This window comes from Leopardus geoffroyi, chromosome B2, assembly GCF_018350155.1.
Source record: "Leopardus geoffroyi isolate Oge1 chromosome B2, O.geoffroyi_Oge1_pat1.0, whole genome shotgun sequence".
Classification (NCBI taxonomy): domain Eukaryota; kingdom Metazoa; phylum Chordata; class Mammalia; order Carnivora; family Felidae; genus Leopardus; species Leopardus geoffroyi.
In genome coordinates, this window is record NC_059332.1 from 148,561,058 (window position 1) to 148,580,189 (window position 19,132).

Here is a 19,132-nt window from a genome sequence, read left to right on the forward strand (position 1 = left end):
TCCTCCATTGAATTATTGACACCTCGGTTGAAAATCAACAGGCTACATAGTATGTCTTCTGTAACCTGTTCCCTGTTCCACCAATTTATTTGTCTACCCTAACACCAACATACACTGTCTTGATTACTAGTACTTTATAGTAAACCTTGAAAGCAGGTAGTGTTAAGTCCTCCATTTGGGCTTTCGCTTTGTCAAAGTTGTCTGGACTCTTCTAGCCCTTCTGTATTTCTATCTAAACTTGAGGTGAGCTTGTCAACGTCTACAAAAAAGCCTGATAGGGCTTTAACTGGGATTGCATTTTTGGAGGAGTATTTGCAGAGAATTGGCATCTTAGCAATACTGACTTTTGCAATTCAAAATCATGACACATCAGTCTAGCCATATAGTGCTCTTTCTCTCAAAAATGTTCTGCATTTTTAGTATAGAGATTTATATATCATGTTAAATCTATTCAAGTGTTTTTTTAAAATGACATAGCGAGTAGAAGTGTTTTATTAGCTTCAGTTTCCAATTGATAGTTATTCATATATAAAAATAAATGATTTTTTAAAAATGTTGACCATATATCCCTGTAAACTTGCTAAATTCACTTATTAAGTCTAGCAGACTTCTTGGAGATTCCTTACGATTTTATTTTTAGTAGATGATGGCATGTGATTTACAAATAAGGACAAATTTATTTTTTCCCTTCAACTCTTATGACTTTAATTCCTTTTCTCACTGTAATGCACTGGCTAGGACTCCCAGCTCAAAGTAGACTAGAAGTGATCATGGTGGGCATCCTTCATTTGCTTCGAGACTTGAGGAAAAAACCCTTGTATACCACTATCATCATACTGGGTATAGTGTTTTGAAGATGCTCTTTAAGAAATTAAATAAGATCCCTTATATTCCTCATTTGCTTAGATATTCCCCCCATTAATAAGGGTTTTTGTCAAATGCTTTTTCTACAATCTTTTGAAATGATCATATAGTTTCTTCTTTATTTTGAATATTCCTGTGAATTATATTAGCAAATGCTATTCCTGAGATAAAAGCCACTTGTTATGTTTTATTATGTTTTTTGTGACTGAATTTGTTAGACTTTGTTATAAATTTTACATCTATGTCTATGAAGAATATTGATCTTTAATTTACTATTTCTTTTTTTTTCCTTTCTTTCAACGTTTATTTATTTTTGAGAGAGAGTGTTAGCAGGGGAGGGCAGAGAGAGAGACACAAATCTGAAAGAGACTCCAAGCTCTAAGCTGCGCAGAGCCTGACGCAGGGCTCGAACTCAGGAATGGCGAGATCATGACCTCAGCCGAAGTCAGAAGCTTAACCGACTGAGCCACCCAGGCGCCCCTTTGATTTTTCTCTAATGTGCTTGTCAGATGTTGGTATCAGGATTATGCAGGCTTCATAAAATAAGGTGGTTACAATTCCCTTCTTCATAAACATTTTGTAAGTGGTTACAATTCCCTTCTTCATAAACATTTTGTATAAGATTGATATTCTTTCTTCCACAAATGTTTGACAGAATTCACAAGTGAAACCATGAGAGAGCCACAGAGATTGTGGTCCCAAATCTGGATTCCTATTTCCCTCATATCCTTAGTGACCTATGGACCAAGGTCAAAACAGAAACAGAAACCACCCTAAAAATGCTTAAAGGCACGAATCCATAAGTTTAGAGTGATCCATGAAGAATTTAATTGGCTGCTAGAGTAACAGTCAATTATCTTCAGAGAAAGGTAACAGAATCCAGAAAGATAACACAGCATATTATCCACAATGTAGTAAATAAATAAATCTTTGAAAAAATTGGAAAATGTACTCCATGATCTGGAGAGAAAATAGTCAACAAAAAAGGTTCATAGAAAACTCAGATGGTGAAAGTGTGAAGAATTTGTAAATAACTGATAGGTCAAAGAATCTTCAGAAAAATATGTATTTGAGTACAAAGGGTGAAGAGATAAGGAATTTTCAGAGACACATAAAAGCTACAAAAATGAACCCAAAAGAAATCTCAGAACTGAAAAGCACACTATATAAGCTAAATAAACTAAAATACACCACTGGATGGAGTTAACAACAGACTGGGAAGAACCCTGGAAAGGATCAGTGGAATTAAAGACACAGACCAACCAATTAACCCACACAGAGGGACAGAGAAGAGAAAGACTGAAACCACAATGCAGAGTTTTAGCAGCCTCTAAGATGGCATTAAGCGATCTCTCACATGCATAATTGGAGCTGCAGGGAAAAAAGTGATAAATGGGGCAGAAAAAATATTTGAAGAAATATAACGGTGGAAAGTCGTCTACATGTCACTGAAATCGGCAAGCCACAGCCCCAGATGGCTCAGCGGAAGGACCTCAAGCAGGACCAGGAGCCAGAGGAAATCTTAAGAGCAGCCAGAATACAAAGACATGTTATATATAGAAGAATAATCATTAGAATGACCACTGACTTCTCATCAGGAAAAAAAAATGAAGGCCAGGAGACAACTGAACATTTTTAAAATGCTAAAAGAAAATCTGTCAACCTAGAATTGTCAGTCCTGCAAAAATCTCTGAAAAGTAAAGCCAAAATAAAGTTTTTTTTTTTTTTTCAGATAAACAAAGGCTGAAAGAAACTGCTGTCAACACATACTTTAAGAAATGTTAAAGGAACTTCTCTAGACTAAAACAAGATGATACCAGATAGAAATCTGGAACTGCTCAAATAAATGCAAAGCACTGGAAACAGTGTGTGTGTGTGTGTGTGTGTGTGTGTGTGTGTGTGTATGTGTGTGTGTGTGTGTGTGTATGGGAAAATATGACAGATTATTTTTCTTTCTTTTTAACTCTTTAACAACCAATTGACTATTTAATTGAAAATGTTAGCAACCTATCTGGGATACAGAACAAATCTATCAGTATAATACTTAGCAACAGCATAAAAGACAAAAAGGGGTATAAGTGGGTTGTGTTTTAAGGTTTTTACATTATACAGAAATGGAATGATACAAATTCAAAGACCCTGATAAAAATGAAGACTGTAAATTCAAGAGCAACCACTTAAAACACAAAGAGGTGTAACGATAAAAGCCAGTTAGAAGGGGCACCTGGGTGGCTCAGTCAGTTAAGCGTCCGACTTCGGCTCAGGTCACGATCTTGAGGTTCATGCGTTCGAGCCCCACGTCGGGCTCTGTGCTGACGGCTCAGACTGGAGCCTGCTTCGGATTCTGTGTCTCCCCCTCTCCCTGCCCCTCCCCTGCTCATGCTCTGTCTCTCTTTGTCCCTCAATAGTAAATAAACGTTACACTCAAGGCAGCTAACTCAAGGCAGGAGAGGAGGGACAAAGAACAAAGTGTTAAAGAGAAAACAAGCAAGGTAATGAGACAGCCACACACACAGTAACTTTAAATGCAGACAGGCTGAACGGTCCATTGTTAAGTTAGTAATTTCGGGCCTCAACTACTGCTGGGAACAAGACACACTGTAAATAACGAGACAGGGAGGATGACAGTAGAGGGGCGGAAAAGAGTAAATCAGTAAGCATACAGAAGCTGGGGTGGCTCGTAACACAGAAGACCTCAAAGCAAGAAGCATTACAGACAAAAAGAGAACTGATTTCACCCTGATAAGAGGGCAAATCACCAAGAACACACAACAAACATAAATGTGTAAGCACCTAATAAAGTTTCTAAACACATGACGCGAAATTGAGAAATATACAGACATTCATAACTTTATGGAGACTGGAAGTTGTATTTCCGGTTAAAAATGGGGGAAGAAACATTCATAGGTGATAAAAATCTGTAAAACGACTGTATAACTTTTACCAAGAAACCGGCAGGACCTGTGTAGACAAACTATAAAATGTGGTCAGTATTAAAGACTCATGCCAATGTCTTTGAAGGCAATATACTTACATTTATAAACACAGCCACAATCAAAATGCCAACGTGGATATTTTTAACTGACAGCAGGATATTTTTTTCTTTCTAAGTATTCACAATGAGGGGGATAAAAGTCATGATGTCTATAATTTACATTCAAGTGGCACACTGATTGCAAAAGAAAGGTAAAAATATATGGTAAAATGTCAACAATTTTTGAATGCAGGAAGTGGGTATAAATTGCAGACTTTGAATATAATTTCCACTTCTTTGTAAGTCTGCAAATTTTTTCATAAAAATGTTAAAAATGCATTTATTAACTAACAATTTCAACAAAGTTTTTGGAAGGTAAATGGAAGATGAAGATTATCTTACCGGGTATGTATGATAAATTTCAACATAGTTACAGTAATCAAAACAGTATGATCACAGTTGAGGATTAGATAATTAGCATTTAAATGATTTAAGGAATCCAAACAATTATTCAAGTTTATATGAGAACTTCAACCAGTGGAAGAATGAATTAATTAAACGGTATTGATTCAACCCACCAGGAATAAATAAAAGACATAACTTCAGAAGAACTAAGATCTAACTATGAAAGTCAAAATTATAAAAATATATGAATAGAATTTTAAGTACTATTTATATTACTGTGAGGACAGGGGAGGCCATTTTAAGCAAGACAGAAAACCAGATTTGATAAAAACAAATGAAAGATTTGGCCTCATAAAATTAAATTTCTTTATGGTCAGAAGAATTTCCGAATAGAATTTTTGAAAATGACCTAAAGAAAATGTTTGTGACATAGAGAAACTTTTAGTATCCTTAATAATATATATAATGCAAACTGATTTATAAAAAAGTAAGCAATTCAACAAAAAATACAAAAGTTCTGAGCACACACATACATAGAAGTAGGAACAATAAATAGTCAACAAAAAATGATCTTTAATGCAGTCAGCTATCAGAAAATGGCATTATTTAATGAGCAATGGTTTTCCCCCATATGTTAGGACGAGTGTGAGTTTCTATAATCCTTTTAGAAAATGTATTATGTTCATAAATTTCTAGCACCATGCACTACACAACACATATTTTTAAAGGACCACTAGGTCGGGGCGCCTGGGTGGCTCAGTCGGTTAAGCGGCCAACTTTGGCTCAGGTCATGATCTCGCGGTCCGTGGGTTCGAGCCGCACGTTGGGCTCTGTGCTGACAGCTCAGAGCCTGGAGCCTGTTTTGGATTCTGTGTCTCCCTCTCTCTGACCCTCCCCCGTTCATGCTCTGTCTCTCTCTGTCTCAAAAATAAATAAATGTTAAAAAAATTTTTTTTAAATAAATAAATAAAGGACCACTAGGTAACACTAACTAAGCAAGTTTACTGCAGCTTTATTTGTACTGCAAAACTAGAAATGTCTAACCATCAATATAGGGAAAGGTTTAACAAGCCTTTATGTATACTCTATACTACAAGATGTTACATATATTTGTGTGTATATGTATACATACATATGTATATACATATATATACATATATACATATGTATATACATACACACACACACACACACACACACACACACACACACACGTGCCTGGGATGATATTATGCCAAATAGACTGTTGGCATGGAATGCAGAAGAACAGAATATTCTTCTTCTAGCAAACCATAAGAGACTCTTAACTATAGAGAACAAACTGAGGGTTGGTGGAAGAATGGGCTAAATGGGTGATGGGCAGGGTCCCCTGGGTGGCTCAGTCAGTTGGACATCTGACTTCGGCTCAGGTCATGATCTCGCAGTTTGTGAGTTCGAGCTCCGCGTCGGGCTCTGTGCCGACAGCTCAGAGCCTGGAGCCTGCTCCGGATTCTGTGTTTCCCTCTCTCTGCTCCTCCCCCACTCATGCTCTCTCTCGATCACACTATGTTAACTAGAATTTAAATAAAAATTTGAAGAGAAATACAAAGAACATTCTTCTTATATATACTTCTGCCCTTGTTGAATTGTTAAGACAAACATGCATTACCTTTCAAATTATTAACTGCCCCCAAATTATTTAATCTTCTACAACTAGACAGTATACACCACTAAGACACACACATATGCACTAAGCGCAAAATATAATATTTGCAATTAGATTTTTTAATTTTCTATTTTATAATACTTATTATTGTAACCATTTTGCTAAAAATAATATACAAGAAACTTGGTATTAATTACATGGTTCTTACTTATAACCTAAAAAAAAAAAGACGTATGCACATGGGTTTGGGTAAGCCGAAGACTACCTTCCTGCAGGGTAGTATTTTCCCCATCTTATCACCGCTATAAGAAAGAACTGTGAACAAACACCTGTTCCTACAAGAGCTGCACACAAAGCCCGTTGCAGGTTCAGAGACACGATCATTGTAGATCACGGGTGTCCCTTGGGCTGCAGGCAGAAGACGTTTGTGCTGGGAAGAACCTTTGTGGCCCTTCATGACACACTGATCCCTTCCATGAAGCCGGGAGGGCCCTGACAGTGTGTTCAGATTGCCTGAGGGGAAAATAAGATGTCTCTTTTTCTTGAAACAAGGTTCCCCAGATTGTGTAAGTTTCAGGCTCCACAAAATCCGGATCTGCCTGTCTGAAGGCGGACTGAACCACCCACAACTGTGGCTTACCCAAAGGAATGGACAGCATTATATCCTATGTATATAATATTCTTGAAGAGGGCAACTTTTATCCATAGTCATTAGTAGACTTCGTGTTTTGTGTTTGTGGTACCTGAGTGGATGGCTTCTAAAACCCTTCGAACAGACTCCTCCAGAAAGAAATGTTCTGATCAGTCCTTAACGCATCATGGAGGAAGAACGAAAGCACCCAGACAAAGAGAATACAGACCCAAGTTCAGCAGGACTAGAAGAGATCGCTAAATGGACGTCCACAAATCTCAGATAAAGCAGCATCACTTAAGATGGCCTTGGTCAGACACGGAAACGGCAAAGGGAAAGTCTTAGCAATAAAAACTGGCAGTCACACCTCCCAAGTGACGAGCAGGAAGGTTAGCCAGCGGACCGAGGTCTAATGTACAGCCGGTGGCCAGCTTCACAGTGAACACACGTCAGGTATTTCTGAATCCACCGGGCAAGAGACACCTTCTCAGAAAAAATAATTTCCGACTAAGTTCGCTTGCTGCATTAGAGCATTTTAAGTAATCTAACCCCTCTTGTGACTCCATGTCCGAAATGCGCTTCTGGATTGCCACTCGGCTTCCCAAATGATCTGACCACACCGAATGCCCATATTCCGATGCCGGTAACTAGAATATACATTTGTAGATCAGAAAAACAGAATCCCGATTTTACACGTCAATCACGTTGGCTTGGCCAAGATGATCTGGTTTCTGAAAAATGAATCCATTTTCATCGGAGTTTGAATCTGTGAAGCCCAACACTAAATACCCTGGACTGAAATAAATTCAAGGAGAGGCCTCTTGGCAAGCACCCATTCCTGGGTGAGCAGTTGAAATCGCAATTCATATTTTAATTATCCCCACCGTGGACTCAGCAATTGTGTCAGACAAGGAAATATGCAAAGTCAGCATAAAGTGCACGTGACCCAAAAAGAAAACACACAATTTCTTTTACATTTCTGCTTTCAAATACAAACGTATGCTAAACTGCATTTCTGTTTTTAAGGATACGCTCATTCCAGGTAATACTTCCTAGGCTTCTAAACTTTGAAAAATTATTTTTACCTATGTGATTGATTATTAAGGTTTAGCGATCCGGTCTGGTACATCTCCTCCAGCTGCTTCCTGTTTCCAAAGTACAAAGCAAGGTCTGTGGCAATGATGGCTTTACGGATGATCTCAAGCACCTGTTCGTATTCACTGGAGCTGAGGGTGGAGAAGATATTGTGCCCTTCCAGCTATGGAAAAAACACAAAGAAACACCACCAGTAGGAAGCACAAGCTCTCATTTCACGACACAACCCCGTCCCGTCACGTGAAACAACACAGTTTGGCCAGTGGCATCTGGCACACAAATGACACCTTTGGGGGAAACAAAAGAACAGTTTGTAATGATTAAGGAAATCAACGTTGCGGTTTCTCTTTAGGCTACAAAACCCAAGCTACCGCGTAAATGCATCCTTTAACGACCGTAACATCATTCGCTACCACAAAATCCCAGGGATTCGAATACATACCTTGGTGTTGGATATTTCTAGTAAGTAATTCAAGGACTAGAAAATGCATTTAAGGAAGAGACATTTCTTCTTAAACTAATGCAAGCCTTTGGTCATTTTTTATATCATACTGGAAATTAACGGGCTTAAAAAGTCACGTATATCTTTGTCCACTTCAAGTCTAATGAACAGTAAACACTTTTTCCATATCCTAAAACAAAATGTCCCACAACCTTAAAATAGTTAAGTGAGGCATATTAAAGTTTCTCTCTACAGGCAACAGCACTTTCACGTAAAGCACACGTCACGAGGTGCAGACACTGGGGCCCCAACCTCTCTTCTGTTCTCATGGGAGGTGGGACGGTAGACCGTCAGCCTAGACAAGAGCAAAACGTGGGTCATTTGGACTCTATTTCCTCAGAAGCATTCTTTTGCTTATGAAATCTCCTAAAAACTTTTTATAATAACTTCTTCCTCTGAGAATTATAAGCCTTTATTGGTAATTGAGATACAAGTGGGCCAATTTGTTCAGACAAGAAAGACTGAAATAATAAAGATGCATTCAACTGTGGGCTCATCAATTACTGTTCAATTATTCATGATTAGCCAACACAATCTTACTGTAATCGATGGTTAATTGCTTTCACTTGTTTTAAGCTATCTTTATTGGCTGATACAATACATTAAAAACTTGAAATTATGAAAGTGTACTTTTTTACAAAGTCAGACATCTCACTAAAACATTGTCACCTTCCCACTACGCTGAAACAAGGCTGTACATACACCACTCGTTTTCTTGTTCTTTTTTTTTAAGTTTATTGATTTATTTTGATAGAGAGGGAGAGAGAAAGAGAGAGAGAGAGCATGAGCAGGGGAGGGGCAGAGAGAGAAAGGGAGCAAGAGAATCCCAAGCAGGCTCCGTGCTGTTGGCGCAGAGCCTGACATGGGGCTCCAACTCACGAACCACGAGATCGTGACCTGAACCGAAATCAGGAGTCAGATCAGCCGACTGAGCTGCCCAGGTGCCTCTGCACCACCTGTTTTCTATCACCAGAATCTTTCTTACCGACTCTTAAGCTTTTATAAATATTTACATTATCCTATGATAAATGCAGCAAATGGAGTTAGTTCTAGTTGGCTATTTTCTTCTTTGAAGAGAGACAGTGGGGGAAGGGACAGAGGGAGAGAGACAAAGAGAGAGAGAGAAAGAGAATCTCAAACAGGCTCTGTGCTGACTTGGGGGCTCGATCCCACGACCCTGGGATCATGACCTGAGCCGAAGTCAAGAGTCGGATGCTCTGCCGACTGAGGCACCCAGGCGCCCCAGACTTGGGTATCTTCCAGACAATAACGATAGGAAGGCCTGACGTCTGTGGAACGTTTTAAATTGAGAAGGCGTTTTCATGTGTGATTTCACTCTCAAGTCATAAAACTGTGCGACTCTTTGATGTCTGGCTGAGCTGAAGTATCTGCTGAAACAGCACAAGCCTCTTCTGTGACCGCAGAGCAACGGCAGAGTTTCACATCAACCGGCCGCGTCGGCGATTTGAGCCGCACGATCTCACCGGCGGCCGCCTTCGTGGATGCTCAACGGAGCCAAAGGGTGCATGTGACGGCAGACAGGGCCTCGGCACAAGGGAGAGCCACCAGCCCCGTCGGCCACCACGGGGAGGGGACTCGGGCTCTGGGAAGGCGGACGAACTCCATGAGCCGTTAAGCCCCGTCCCACGTCCACTCGCCGAAATCTCAGGGCAGGAGGCTAAAGAGCCCCGCTCTGCCTGCTGCTAGGAAGCCTGCTTTGCTCTCATCTGCCCCTAATTACAGCGAGGCGGCTGGGCTGTTTCAACACTTTGTCACCCGCGCTCCCCAGCCATTACCACGTATCAGACTGGTGTGGGTCCTTGGAACACGTGCACCACTGTCAGGCTGTCTGAGGGGGAATCACATGCGACACGCAGGTAATGCTTCATTCTATCAGCAACGGACCATTACGTGATGACGTCTAAACATATTCTACCACACAGCTGATAAAATGGGGACCTCTTAGCCTGGGTTCCAGAAATCCTCTCAGGGACCACAAAGTTGTGAACTCACTGCAAATAAATATATATATATATATGTGTGTGTATATATATATGTGTATATATGTATATACACATATATATATAATAAATATACATATATCACATCCAGCATGATATATTGTATATTATATATGATATATATATCATATCATATGCTGAACATGTCCTTCGTAAGCACAGTATTTCATCAGATTCTCAAAAGTGTAAATATCCATGATCTATGGCAGAGGGAGACCCATTTTAAAGGATCTGTATATTTGTTGGCGACTTCACTTTATTATGTCTTTGACTACTTTTTGATATTAAAGGGAATTCGGTGGAAAAGCTCGGGAGAGGATCTTTACAATGGAAAGTAGTCACAAGGATCCTTTTAGTTCCTCCTTCAACCTTTTGCAAGAGCAAAGGCAATAAATGAACACACAACAGTAAGTGGCCCCTTCCCTTCAAGAGGATCCAGTATATACTCTTCAGCACGTTCTTTTCTTCCAAAGCACAGAAAATAAGGAGACACAGTAACCACACGCAGCAGATAAACAGCTTGAACTCTTTTAGGAGCTCTAATTTCCCATCAGTGAGCTTGATGAAACCCCATTAATGCTTTTACGTATCAACTGGTAAGTTTCCCATAATCTCCCAGGTTACAGTGTCAGAGGTTTATTTTATGCTAATTCAAGCCAGTTCGTCCCATTTGGCATCAACCAGGCATAAGACCACCAGCATTTTACACGCAGAAATGACTCGGGTGCAACACTGGGCGCTGTTCCTTACCGGCCGTGTCGTTCCCACCACGAAATGAACGTACGTGGGCGCTCATCTGGCAGGTACGCAGCCCGCAGTGTCTCCCCGGGTGTGAGGGTACTTGCAGCATACTTAGTACCTACTCTAGCCGTGGCCCTAAACGAGGGAAGTGCACCCTTGGAGGAGTTCACAGTGTAGTGGGAGAGAGGCAGAGAAGCACGTCGGGAGACAGGTGCAGTCAAGGGCTCCAGGAGAGCGTGGGCGGGGACACGGATTCTGAGGGACCAGGAGTCGCACGCGTGCAGGGAGCAGCGTGCGACCACACGTGTTTGGTGGGAACCACACAATTTCCGTGCTGCTCAAGCACATCGTCTCCACAGAGAAACGGTGACAGGGGGCCAGAGTTCCAACAGAGGCCTCATGTCAGAACTGAAATGATCATGGGAAGGTAGTTAGTAGGGTCACGACAGGAGGAGGCCTGTTTTAGGATAATCACTGGCTACAACACGGGTAGCAGGTAGGGTCGGACGGGAGCAGGTGGGCATACTCACCCATCTGTCCTCAGCAGGCTTTTACAGATTATTATTAATCATAAATCGTTCTCCCCAAAGCCCTGTGCTGCTTAGCTCTATCAAAGAGATTCCTCAGGGAAGGCCTGGGAGCTCAGCTTTCAATACCCCATGCCCACCAAGAGAGCTCACCCCCCAGCCATGCGGCCCGGGTGGGTGCGAGTCTCACCACAGGAAGCCACAGGCTGAATCATTCGGGGGACGTGAGATGAACAAAGCCCGTGGCGTTGAGCATTCGCGACCGCCACAGCTTGATGCGCATTCTGGTATCTGATCACCTACTGTATCAAACCACGTGCTAGGACTGTAATTAAGAACTCAGGGTTTGGGGTCAAACAATTCTAGTTTTTAATCCTGGTCCGTTACTCCCTAGCTGTATGATAAGGGACAAGGTACTTAACCTCTTCGATGTAGATTACTCTCATCTGTAAAATGGAAATAAATGGTAATAAAAATCAATGTGCTAATGTGTGCACAATTCTTAAGTTTCTGATTTATTTGCTTATGTATACTAAGTATTAAGTAATAACTATCAGAGTATTTATACTGAATGCCTGATGAGTGATTGAATGATTACTCTGACGATGGTGGTGACGAAAAGGACCAAATCTCCAGTATGACTTCTGCAGTCAGAGCAGAGGCGGTAGTAAGGACACTCGGCCAATACACACCTACGCCCACAGCTCAGTTTGGTAGCCAAAGATCACGTCTATCCATTCAGAACGCATCCACAGAAAAGGACAGATTTAAGCTGGCCTCTGTACCATTATATACCAAATTATTTATCTTCTGTCGGGCCACGTTGACAGGGGAAGGATAGTTCCAGATCCACAGTCATTGGGTAGCCATGGTGATAAAGATCTGTGGAGATCAGGACAGCGGCAGGCAAAACCTTCCATAATCTTTTATACAGATACACAGAGGTATCACGGACGTCCATGCGATCTAACAATACATTACTGTCTCATAGTTTAGTGACTGGAACCTGGAATTTTTACTGCTCCTCTCGGATATCACCTTAAATCGGTCAAGTCTGGAGCGGTCTTGACAAAACATAAAACTGGCCGGCCTTGGTGACGGGACGTTGGGGGCAAGGGGAACAACGACTCCAAGGTCATCTCCCTGTGGTGGCTGGGTGGTGGAGGCCGCCCCCATTTCGGTCACGTCGGACGCTGAGTTGAGGTGTCTGGAGAGAGAAGTCTCCCTGTGCCCTGGTCTGAGATGCTGGTGTGACAGCCACAGCCTATCGGTGACCACGAGGACCCCAGAGAGAAGGCGGGGGGAGCAGGGAGAATGGCAGTGTGAGGGCAGAGCTCTGGATGCGGACCTCCCTCAGTCCACACCGTGAGCTCCAGTGGGGGGGAGGGGAGGGGACAACTTGTCTTTATTGTTACTACAACCCCTGGGCCTAAAATGGGTGTTGGCGGCTGGGAGGAGCTCAATGAATATGTTTGCTATCAAAATGGAATTCAAGGGGGCAGTTAGATGGGTCTGAGAAGAACTACTCAGAGAAGTATCCTAAGCATAAAATGTCAAATCAGCAGAGAGTACGGTAATTTCCAGAAAAGGAAGGAAGCCTTTCCTGAACAGAGATAGGCCCATCTGTTTATGACCCTGATACGCCTTTCCCTGTCACAACCCCCACGGGAGGTTTTAGGTCACGTCAGGGTATGGATTCGGTGACGCCTGTCCAAGTCTAGGTCAAGTAGCAAGAACACCTTAAAGGCGGCAAGTTGAGAAGAATGCACACAAAAGAACAACTAAGAAGACTTCCGTGCACTTGAACCTGGACCTGCCCAACCCCCCAGGTGTACGTCCAGTATGTCGGGGTTTGAGAATATGACGATCCGTATAAAGAAATACAACACGCGAAACACACTTTGCCTTAGAGGATCACCTACTTCAAACTCGAACGTGGCCGCAAAACAGATACGTATTCAAAACCTTCACCGAGGGTTCATGGTCAGAGCGCCCCACAATTACCTACTGAGGATATACACACGAGGTTCTGCGGGGACGTACAGCTGCAGCTGTTGAAGGAGGCCCAACCGAAACCCCGCGTTTACTCGGAACCACTAGAACCTCCCGGGAGGGGACCGCGGAGGCCGCGGGCGGGCAGGCGGTATGAGGTCTCACCTGCAGGATGGACACCGTCTGGGAGAAGTGGTGCTGTTCCATGGTGGACGTAGAGTAGAGGGCGGCCAGGGGGTGATCAAATTTCTGCAGGTAGCTGTTACTGAAGCCCCTGTGGTCCAGGTCGTGACACAGACACGCAATTAGCAGCCCTTTGCGCTTAAAAAAAAAAAAAAAATCCAGTGCACAGATGTTCAGAACAAAGAAGCAGATATGAGAAGATTTACAGCTTATCATTCCTATCGTGGGGACAGAGTCCTGCCATTGAAACAGCCAACATCCTTAGGGATCTCTGAAGTTCCACGTGATCTGTCTTCTTTCTTAACCTCTTTCGTTGTTTTTCTGCTTTTAAAATAGACAATTGAATCATTCTTGAGTGTTCTTGCCCAACTCCGGGGAAAAGTTCATGGTGGTTATCAAATTAAAGCAAACGTTCCCAAGAATTACAGGGCAAGGAACTCTGTACGAGGGGACCGTTTCAGCATTTCATTCAAAACCCGTTCCAGTTAAACTCCAACAATATTATTGTTATTACAAACAAACAAGGAAGAAAAGAAGTAAATCCTATGGCAGGTGAAAAAATGGCCAGCTGTACGGTGAGAGACCACAGAGCGGGTGCAAGGGGGTGAAGGATTAATACAGCAAGGCAGGCCACAGAAAGTCCACGCGAGCAGACTTTTGCGGGAGCGAGGGAGAAGCAGGGGGTCCTGGGAGAACAGTGCAGGGGTGGGTGCGGGGAGCAGGTGGGCCTGTCCCGACAGTCAGAGGGTCAGGAGGGAAGCAGGGCTGCAGGGAGGGGACAGAGAATCCTGGCAGAGAAGGGAGGTGGACCATCTTCTGTGGGAACCAGGGAAGGAAGACAGGGTTTCTGGCAGAGCAGTGGGCGTCGTGCGGCCAAGGGGAGACAGCGACCGAAAGGGGCGAAACGCTGGGCGCTGACCCTCCGTTGGCACGGTGCAGGGCGCTGGTGACCTGGGCCGGAGCGTGTTTGGGGGGTGGGCCGGGGAAGATCGGGGAGGGCACTGGAGCCAGCCGCTGCGGCAGCTGTTCTGTGGGTTTGGGGAAACGGGGAGCTAAGAACTCAGTGGGGAGCTGAGTGGAAAGGCAGGCAGAGGGTGCGTTACGATGGAGGTGACAACGCGGTGCTCCCACACGCGGACCAGACAGTCCAGCAGAGAACGCGCGGATGGAGGAGAGGGAGGGAAGAACCACCAGGGCAGGGACGAGGTCAAGTGGCAAGGCCAGCTCTGGACAGGAGCCTGGCGGGTGTTCCGGTGAGTGGGTGGTCACAGCCCACAGAAGGCAGGTGCTGGCAGGGAGGAGGGGGTCTGCAGAAACCCCATGAGGTTAGCTGTCCGTGTCCGCCCTGCCCCTTTCGTAGCCTCCCTGGGCACAACGGTTTCTCCTACAACCTAACGAGCAGAGGGGCCTCCCGGACGCCCCTCCACTGCCACAGGCTCACTGGCCATAGGATAACTGAATTACTTATGTTCTGAGTAGCACTTGGGTTTGGGGTCTTTCCCATATTTTGTGCTGCTGTGTTACCCAGGATGAATCTGGCAAGAGATTTCAAGGTTTTAAAATCTTGCACGATAGACAAACAGAGAAAAACTACTATGTACCTCTTCTCAATTTTTTTTTTATGTATTTTATTTTTGTTGACGTAACATTCAATAGTTTTATTGAATGTATGCCACAATTAAGCATGTGAAAATAATTCACGAGGTGAGGAGTTACCTTTGTTAATATGCTACTTTAACAAGATCAAATGATCATTTCTAACAGCTCTTTTAGAGATTAAATACCCTTTTTTAAAAAACATATTTAAGGGGCGCCTGGGTGGCGCAGTCGGTTAAGCGTCCGACTTCAGCCAGGTCACGATCTCGCAGTCCGTGAGTTCAAGCCCCGCGTCGGGCTCTGGGCTGATGGCTCAGAGCCTGGAGCCTGTTTCCGATTCTGTGTCTCCCTCTCTCTCTGCCCCTCCCCTGTTCATGCTCTGTCTCTCTCTGTCCCAAAAATAAATAAACGTTGAAAAAAAAAATTAAAAAAAAAAAATAAAAAACATATTTAAAATGTTTACACATATTATTTTGGGATTATTTTCAGGCAAAAGGACCTGACGTTTTGTGAAAACATAATGATGTAATTCTAAAAACAAACTAGGAGCTTAAACGAGAGTTAATTTGTGGCCACTACATTTTCACATTTATCTTGAACTTTGCCATTTTTTTTAATGTACATTTCAACACAACCTGAAAGATGGTTTCTACAGTTGTCAAAATCACAGACTATCCTCTGGCGAAGACGACAATGAAATTGCTTTCTCTTTTTTTTAATGTTTGTTTGTTTGTTTACTTATTTATTTATTTATTTTTTTAATTTATTTTTTTTTTCAACGTTTATTTATTTTTGGGACAGAGAGAGACAGAGCATGAACGGGGGAGGGGCAGAGAGAGAGGGAGACACAGAATCGGAAACAGGCTCCAGGCTCTGAGCCATCAGCCCAGAGCCCGACGCGGGGCTCGAACCCACGGACCGCGAGATCGTGACCTGGCTGAAGTCGGACGCTCAACCGACTGCGCCACCCAGGCGCCCCTGTTTGTTTATTTAGAGAGACAGAGAACGCATGAGCGGGAAGAGGTGCAGAGAGAGAGGAGAGAGAATCCCAAGCAGGCGCCGCTGTCAGCGCAGAGCCTAACGAGGGGCTCGATCCCACAACCATGAGATCGTTTCCCGAGCGGAAATCAAGAGTCGGATGCTTAACCCACTGAGCCACCCAGGCATTCCTGAAATTGCTTTCTTAGAAGGAACTGAATGGAAAAAATGCTGCATGTCTCAAAAATATGGGGTTTCATGGAGTGGAAAATCAGCATAATTTATACGAAAAAAGAATAAATTTCATTTTCTTGGTAATAAATAAGTTGTTAGGCTAACCAAGATCTACCAAGAGATTAGCAATAAAAAAGCAAAAATGTCAACACTTTTTCTAAAATGCACTTTCTGAGTCTCCTGCCTAGACTGTGACTCTGGGGTGACGGGACGGGACGCACACAGCATGGCCCTCAGGAGTGCCGGGCTCTAGTGTGAACGTGCCCGTGAGAGAAGCGCTGTGTCTTCATCACCGAGCTGACAGCCTCCTGTCGGCATGGCCAACACGTTCTCTGAAGCAGGGGAGGAGGAGGGCTAGGGAGGAGGGGAGGGGGATTCGAGTCGGGCTTTCTTGCGGGCACCTCCAGGACCACGTGGGGAAAGGACATGCTTGGCGGTCAGCCCGGCTGGGCCCGAGGTGCTCCCATCACGGAGGGCCGGGTGGGGCGGATGACGCAGGGGCCGGCCAGCGGTGCAGGAAAGGACCAGGCAGCCCCAAATCTCTTAGTCTGTCCCCGGCTCTGGGTATGTAAAGTCAGGTGGGTCCGTGAAGCATCACAGAGCCCGGCTCCTCACGAGGCAGGAGATCATTTACGTCCTCACTGTTCTTCATGTTCTGGCGTCTCAGATCAGTAGGATTTGCCTATACTACCCAGGACACAAGGGCAGTGAGAAAAATCTACTTGGTTTGTGTAACAAAGACTTCCAGAAGACTGAAGCTTTAACAGCGAAAAAAAACTACAAAACTGGTGTTTCCTCGGGGTGGGGGGGGGGAATGTTTTGGTGAAGCTGGAATTTCTGTATCTACCTTTGTGATAGAAAATAATGTGAAAAACACACAGGCATAGCCACTTTAAAAGCGTGCTCCTACGAAATTACCGAACCGTCCTGGGGGAACAGGTCATGGAGCCACACCCAGAAGGTGCTCCAGACATACAGCGTCTGAATCCACTCATGTTACTTGAAATGGAGGGGAAAAAAAAAAAAGCGCGTGGACGCCCACCTCCAGGTCGGTGAAAAGCCCGTGGTTGTTCTGGAGTATGGCATACATGCAGTGCGCCACGGTGACCGCGTGTTTCCAGTTGTGGTAAGGAACCCGCCGGTAGTTCTTCTTCACGGACATGATGAAACGACACAACTTTTCGAGCTCGAAGCTGTGCGGAGAAGAGGAGAAACCGTTACGACAGAAACCGGTAAAGAGCCGACACGTTCTCGCTAGAGCTCTGGTTTAAACACGTACGTCTGGGGGCGCCTGCGAGGCTCAGTCGGTTAAGCGTCCCACTCTTGGGTTCAGCTCAGGTCTCGAGCTCACCGTTCGTGGGATCGAGCCCCGTGTCAGGCTCTGTGCCGACAGCGCGGGGCCTGCTTGGGATTCTCTCTGTCTCTCTCTCTCTCTCTCTCTCCCTCTCTTTGCCCCCCCTCCGCTCAGGTGCACCTGTACCTTCTCCGTCTCAAAATGAAATAATAAACGTTAAAAAAAAAGAAACACATCCATCTGTACCCGTATACACTTGCAACTATGAAAATGTGCACAGTGACTGGGTCCAGGAGCGCCAAAGCCTCTCTCATCACTTCCCTTCGGTTTCTCTGGCTGGTTACGAGAGGAGGACTCTTTCAGAGCTTCTGATCTGATACACTCGCTGGCCCACCAAGGGGCCAGTACCAGAAGGGGCGTGTAGGAGCGTGTCGCTAACTCACTTCACCCTCACGTCCCCGCACCGTGCTCGAGAGACAGCAACATATCATCACCCTGCTTAAGGGCATTGTGAGCTAATATTTTCCAAAACAGCATATTCAGATTCCCAAACTTCAAATATAGCATAGGAATTTCCTAGATGAGTGATTATCCTCTCGAACTATCGTGGGGCACTCAAATTATTAAGTGGCAAACGGCCACGCCAAAACCCTGACACCATACGTAGAATGATATGACGCGTTTTAAACGTTTTTTTAATGTCTGTTTATTTTTGAGAGACAGAGAACGCACGTGCCAGAGTTGGGGGGGGGAGGTGGGGAGAGAAAGGGGGGGACCGAGGATCCAAAGCAGGCTCTGCGCTGACGGCAGAGAGCCCGACAAGGGGCTCGAACTCACAAACCGTGAGATCATGACCCGAGCCAAAGTTGGATGCTTAACCGACTGAGCCACCCGGGTGCCCAATGATACGTTTTTATCATGCAACATTGTTATTATATTTTATTTTCATATTTCATGTATTTCTACTTATTTAAGTCCCTACCAACTCTCTCAAGGAATTTAAGGCAGCTTAAAATAAAAGCACATCAATATAGAACAAGGCTCTTTGAAATACCAGGAAGATGACAGTCCATAGAACTTCTAAAAATATATAACCTTTACTCTTCTCCACTGAAGACTTTTTTAAAATTTTTTAAAAAAATTTTACTTATTTTTGACAGACAGAGAGCGAGCGAGTGAGCATGAGCATAAGCAGGGGAGGGGCAGAGAGAGAGGGAGACACAGAATCCGAAGCAGGCTCCAGGCTCCAAGCTGTCGGCACAGAGCCCGACAGGGGGCTTGAACTCACAGAGCACGAGATCATGACCTGAGCCAAAGTAGGACGCTCAACCGACTGAGCCACCCAGGTGCCCCTCCACTGAAGATTTTCAAATGTCCTTGAAGAATAAGGTAGGTCATTTTTAAGAGTTCCAACGGGTCAAACTCTCAACTGACATCTAAGAAATAAGTG

At 44.1% G+C, this 19,132-nt stretch overlaps 1 protein-coding gene across 5 annotated transcripts in view; it reads right to left on the minus strand.

The window, feature by feature from the left end:
• PDE10A (phosphodiesterase 10A) overlaps positions 1–19,132 on the minus strand; it is a 618,961-nt gene that overhangs the window by 26,600 nt on the left and 573,229 nt on the right. For all 5 annotated transcript variants that reach the window (XM_045500247.1, XM_045500245.1, XM_045500244.1 and 2 more), the window contains 3 exons: positions 17,431–17,581; positions 13,563–13,718; positions 7,605–7,777 (listed from right to left, as the gene is read on the minus strand). In XM_045500247.1, the coding sequence (XP_045356203.1) occupies positions 7,605–7,777; positions 13,563–13,718; positions 17,431–17,581 (480 nt within the window). The remainder of the gene's footprint in view (positions 1–7,604; positions 7,778–13,562; positions 13,719–17,430; positions 17,582–19,132) is intronic.